This window comes from Leptosomus discolor, chromosome 2, assembly GCF_034619465.1.
Source record: "Leptosomus discolor isolate bLepDis1 chromosome 2, bLepDis1.hap2, whole genome shotgun sequence".
Classification (NCBI taxonomy): Eukaryota; Metazoa; Chordata; class Aves; order Leptosomiformes; family Leptosomidae; genus Leptosomus; species Leptosomus discolor.
In genome coordinates this window covers 172,937-178,240 of record NC_141392.1, presented here as the reverse complement: position 1 = coordinate 178,240, position 5,304 = coordinate 172,937, and the positions used below count along the sequence as shown (strand labels likewise).

General features: G+C 53.0%; 1 protein-coding gene across 1 annotated transcript; it reads right to left on the bottom strand.

Moving 5' to 3' along the window:
* Nucleotides 1-684: 684 nt before the first annotated feature.
* On the bottom strand, nucleotides 685-3,015 carry NANP (N-acetylneuraminic acid phosphatase). Its single transcript, XM_086460561.1, has 2 exons — nucleotides 2,926-3,015; nucleotides 685-2,674 (listed from the first exon to the last, which is right to left on the bottom strand). The coding sequence occupies exons 1-2, from the start codon at nucleotides 3,013-3,015 to the stop codon at nucleotides 1,979-1,981; spliced, it is 786 nt and encodes a 261-aa protein (XP_086316687.1). The 3' UTR covers nucleotides 685-1,978.
* Nucleotides 3,016-5,304: the final 2,289 nt, after the last annotated feature.

Sequence of the window (5,304 nt, the reverse complement as noted above, 5' to 3'; positions counted from 1 at the left end):
TGCAAAATAAACTCCTCACTTGGGCCTCTTACTTCAGTAACAAAGGCGTGCCAAGTCAGTCCCACTGGCTCCTGCCACATGTGGCAACTTGCTGTTCCACTGTAACTGGACCATTTTTAGCGTGTGCCCATGCCCTCAAAGGTACAGGTGGGGCCTGCCTCTGTTCTCTTTGTTGATCCTGATGTCTCAAAGGTCTTGGCTAGAGAACATGAAGAACCTGGACTGCTTTGCCTTTTTCAAGGGGCAGTTGGACAAAAGGGGTTAAAACCTTAATGAGTATTTCTCCACACCCCCCGCAACGTAGGAACAAAATATTTTGATGCAACCTAAACTATTTGCCAAATAATTTAACCCAGATCACTAAAGCCTCCCCTAAATAGAATCTGTCACCCTATGCAAGACTTAACTACATTAACTTACATTCATGTCGTGTTAAAGAAGGAAACCTTTCTTGTATATAGGATTCCTTCTACGTGCCGTTTTCCTGGTAGGTTTCTGTACTTGTTGCTGATCTTTTACTGCTGCCCACATGCCAGACACTCTTCTGCCAGCACCTCAATATCCCTGTTCTCAGAAATTTGCCATGGATTTATCCTGAAATATAAAATTTGATTGTTCATATATGGTCAGATATTCAGCCCAATGTATATATAGCAAATAGGTTGTGAAAAACACAGGTTTTCCAACAAGTGTTGACATTTCCATTTAATATGTGAATACTTTCCCCATTATACAGTATCAATATGAAGTACAGAAAAAATAAATTATTAAGATAATGATCTGGGCAGGAGAAATCTTAGTGTTTTAGAGAGTCACCTCCTGCATCTAGTGGAAATAGCACATACACATTATAAAGTTGTACACGGTACTGTAATACATAGGACGTAATTTTTCAATTTCCTGGAAGAGAGTCATGAAAGCCATTTACAAACAACTAGCTCATATTTTCTCCAGAGTAACCCACATGAAATACATGTAGAAACTGGAGTAAGGGGGGATTGTACAGCAGTGCCATTAAAACAGTCAAAAAAGCACGGATCCTGCAGCTGAATCTGAACAGTCATACACCTGAGCAAGGCCAAGAACAGTTTCTCCAAAAAAAGTCTGATCAAAATTCACTAGTAAAATCAGACAGAACAATATTAGCTTTTAAAGAGTCTGACAGTACAGTAAGACCATTGAAAATATCCCTGTTTTATCAATTACATTCCAACAAAAATCATAATCTGAATTACAAGTATACTGCATATCCGCGTAAGCACCAGGATAATATAAAGTAAAAACTTATCCATCAAGTCCCTCTGATAAATGGTCCCCTACACAAATGCAAATTTTTAATGTACATTTAAGTACTTTTGGCAAGAGGTATAGATTCCATAAAAGAAAAGTCACTGCAAAGTCTGAAAAAAATGCTAAAACTTGAAAAAAAGATCAAAGTTAGAGCATTTTCTAATGGTCTGGCACATAATAAATTCTGTCAATAAATTCTGGTTTTAGAAACAGCAAAATTCACTCCAGTTCCTGGGACAAACTGTAGGTCAATTGTGAAGATACTCCAGATTGTACCACACTCTCTCTCTCACCTTCTTTTACACACGGCAAACAAGGTTTGAACTGAGGCTTCTGCTAAACTTACAAGTCAGCAAAGCATGTGAAAGATCAAAACATTCAAATTTTCTTTCCCACTATAAAAACAAGAGACTGGCATCTTAGGGCAGAGACAGATAGACTTTAGCCACAGTCTGTCAAAATAATTTCCAGACAGAGGCAGTCGTTCTAAATTAACTGCACTTGCATCTTTTAAAGGAATCTAATTCTTTGTTTCTGTCCTGTTTTCACTGACAACTGTGCCCTTATTCATCCGCCTGCTGTTGAAGAAAGCATACCATACGTGAGTTGGAAATCCTACAGGCAAATCTTTTACAAGAGCGTGAGTCACCTAACATCTCGGCACGCTGCTGGTCGTATGCTGGGACCGTCAGTGTGCTTCGGTACCGCCAGCCATATGGTCAGTTCCTAACTTGGCATTAATTTTGTGCTCCATCTTCTGTAAAACTGCTGGAAGATCCAGAACAGAAGAGATGATATAATGAGGTACTGGGGAGGTGTCTACCGGGGCAGTCATGGCCTTGTTCAACCAGACAGTCGCCTTCAACCCAGCGTTCAGGCCTCCTTGAATATCTGTGTCGAGAGAGTCGCCGACCATGACGCACTCCGCGGGCTGCACCCCCAGCAGATCGCAGCAGTAGTGGAAGATGGACGGCGCCGGTTTCTCCTCCTTCTGCTCCCCGCCCACCACGATGGCATCGAAGTAGGGCTGGCAGGCGCACGCCTCGATCTTCTCCCGCTGCGTCTGCTTGTCGCCGTTGGTCAGGAGCAGCAGGCGGACGCCTTTCCGCAGCTCGGTCAGCATGCCCCGCGTGTCCTCGGCCAGCGTGAGGTGCTGCAGCCGCGTCGTTTTCCACAGGAAATAGCACTCGGCGGCCAGGTTTCGGTTCGCTTCCCCCCCGATCGTCTCCTGGATCGCCTCCTCCCAGTGCGAAATCCGCAGGTCAGTGATGCACATCTTGGCGGGGTCGTGGCACTCCTTGAGCAGCTTGGCCTGCACCTTGTCGCAGATGATGCGGGCTTCCCCCTCGCCGTAGTGGTGCTTTGACTGCAGGGCACTGACCACCTTCAACAGACAAGGGCCCCCCTCAGTGCGCCGGCCGCCCCCAGCCCGCCGCCCCGCGCGCCCCTCGCGCCCGCTGACGGCCCCCGAGGGGCCTCCGGCCGCGTCTCGGCGCCGGTCAGGCGGCACCGCGGCCGGCGGGAAGGGAGGAGGGAGAGGGGCGGGAGACGCGCGGCGCCGCGGCCGCCGGGCCGGGGGCGCCCGTGGCCGCAGGTCCCGTGCCGGAGAGCCGCGAGGGGACGGGGCAGCGGTACCTCCTCGATGGCGCGCCGCCCGGCCGCCGCCGTGTCGACCAGCGTGTTGTCCAAGTCGAAGAACACCGCCTTGACGCCGTGCACCCCCATGGCACCGCCTCTCGCGAGAGCCGCCCCGCTCTAACGGCCGAGCCGCGGGGGCGGAGGGGAGCGCCCCAACCGCCGCCAGCGCCGGGGCACAGCGGGGGGAGGCCGGGCGGCCCCGCCCCTCGCCGGTGTTGGGCAGGGCCTCGCGCGGCGGCGGGGCGGGGCGGCCGCCTCCTTCCTCTGCCGCGAAACGCGTTCCTGGTGCTCGGGGCGGGTGGAGCCCGGCACCCCCCGCCGGGAGAGGAGGGTCGGTATCACGCAGGGCCCTGGGACGGGGCTGCGGGGAGGCCTCGCCTGGGTCTCCGGCGGGTGGTGCTGGGCCCAGGCGGGGAGAAGGGCGGCGTGGGGAGCTCCAGTTCCCCGCGCGCCTTTTGCCGTGCCGGCCCTGGGACGGTACGCGGGGGGAAGGGGAGCCGTGGCGGCGCGGCTGGGGCGGGGAGGAGGCGGTGTCTGTCTGAGGGGGGGAGCGGGTGAGGCCGCTCCCGTGGCCTTGGTGTCGCGGTTTGGTTTGGTTTTTTTTTTCCCGTTTCACCGTTAAGGAACGCCTCCGGGTGAGGCAGCCGAGAGCCGGCATCCGATTGGGAAGTAGCTGTGGGAATGCTGCCAGTGACGAGACTTTTCCCCGCAGCTTTTCCACCCGCGAGCGGCCCCGCGGCTGTCTCCCCGGCCCCCCCGCGCCCCGCGCCGGCCCTGGGCTCGCCGCCTTACCGCGGCCGTGGCTCCGGCCGCTGCCGCCCTTGCGGAACGCGGCCCGTCGGTTCCCGTCGCGGTGTCGCTGCGCGGCGCCCAGAGGTGCCGGAGTCCGGGGGTCCGCGCTCCGGGGCTTTCCTTGAACGTTCAGGCGCCGGGGGAAGGGGACCCGCACGGGGACGGGAGGAGGACACCGCGCGTGAGAGCCCCGGTTCAGCTCGGCGCGCCCGGCGGCGCCGGCCCCTGCTGGAGCGCGTCCCCCGCCGCCACCCGCGGGCGGAACCGGCCGCGCCCCCCGGCTCGTGGCGAGGTCGGAGCCAGCGGCTCCGCCGTGAATACCGCTGTGCCCGGGGAACTAACTGGCGGGGTGCCGGGCGTCCCGGAGGTCGGTGTTTTGCAGAGCACCGGAGTGCTAAGGCGTTGGGGCGAAGGCCTGGAAGGCGGGACAGTGGGTGTTACAGGTGTGCGCTGCTCCGGAGCAGATCGCTGTCACCAGCGTGGAGTGTAACAGCAGGCTTGACGGCTCTAGTAACAGTCTTACTGCTCTCTGACAACGTGTTTTGATAAACACGTATTTTTTTTTTTAATCAGCCCACAAGCCAATTTTGTCGATTTCTGTTAATGCTGCTAATGTCGATTAGACAGTAACAATTAAATGTAATTCACGAAGTTGGAAGAAACTTTGTATCTTATCAGAGAAACTGGACGTTCACTGCAGGTCACGTTGGGTTCTGAAAGCAGTACCTTTGATAGCTATCTCCTTGTAAGAGGCGTTGGGTCTTGCGTAAGGCCAAAAAAAAAAATTGTGCCGAAGAGCTTGGCATACAGCAAATAAAACTAGGGAAGGCAGGCATTTAAGGAGAGGGAGGAATTCTGAGAAGAAACAGACTAAGGGTCCTGTAGTTAAGGAAATGGGAGTTTTAATAGAGTTGCTCTAGTTGACTAGAAATAAAATGTGCTACTTCCATTTGGTAAAACAGAGACGGTGTTAGGCATGTGGATTTCATATGCCTCTACTGAATTACTGTTTCTCAGGATTTATACAGAAGTGTGATTAAAAATAGCTGAATTTCTAGGATTCTCTCTGCTTAAGAGGGTGGTGTCTGTTTCAGACAGCCCTGTGTTCCGGTGAGCAGTGGACCCTATGAAATGTGTGCCTTTCAGAAAAGGTACGTTTACATAGAAGTAATCTTCACGCTTTCTTGGACAGTTGGTCAAAGAGGTCATAATCGGAAAACAAATGTCTTAAAAGATTTTTATAAGATATATATCTCTGCTAGAAGCTTTCAGCTACAGAACTGAACTAGTTAAGCTGTGAATTATAATTACATTTTGAACTTATTTTAATTTTTCTCGTCACCTCTGTGTAGAACACGTGTGTTCACTTCAGAGTGGGGCTGCGATTGTGAAGTGTGCTTTCGCGTGTGCATGTGAAAGTCACCGCAAGGCTGTGGAACTTGAGCCATCCATTTGCTGTGCTGTGTTTGTGCGAATCCCATGGCTGGCAAACAAGGGCCCTCCTGACAGCTTTTCCCACCCGCAGTTAGCGCGCGTGGCCTGGGTGCTTTCAGATGTGCGTAGTGCTTTCTCGTTGTTCTTTCT

Coding starts and splice junctions, on each gene's coding strand:
- NANP (XM_086460561.1), bottom strand. CDS start 3,015: ATGGGGGTGCACGGCGTCAAGGCGGTGTTCTTCGACTTGGACAACACG. Junction 2,675..2,925: donor GGCGGCGCGCCATCGAGGAG/GTACCGCTGCCC, acceptor TGTCTGTTGAAG/GTGGTCAGTGCCCTGCAGTC.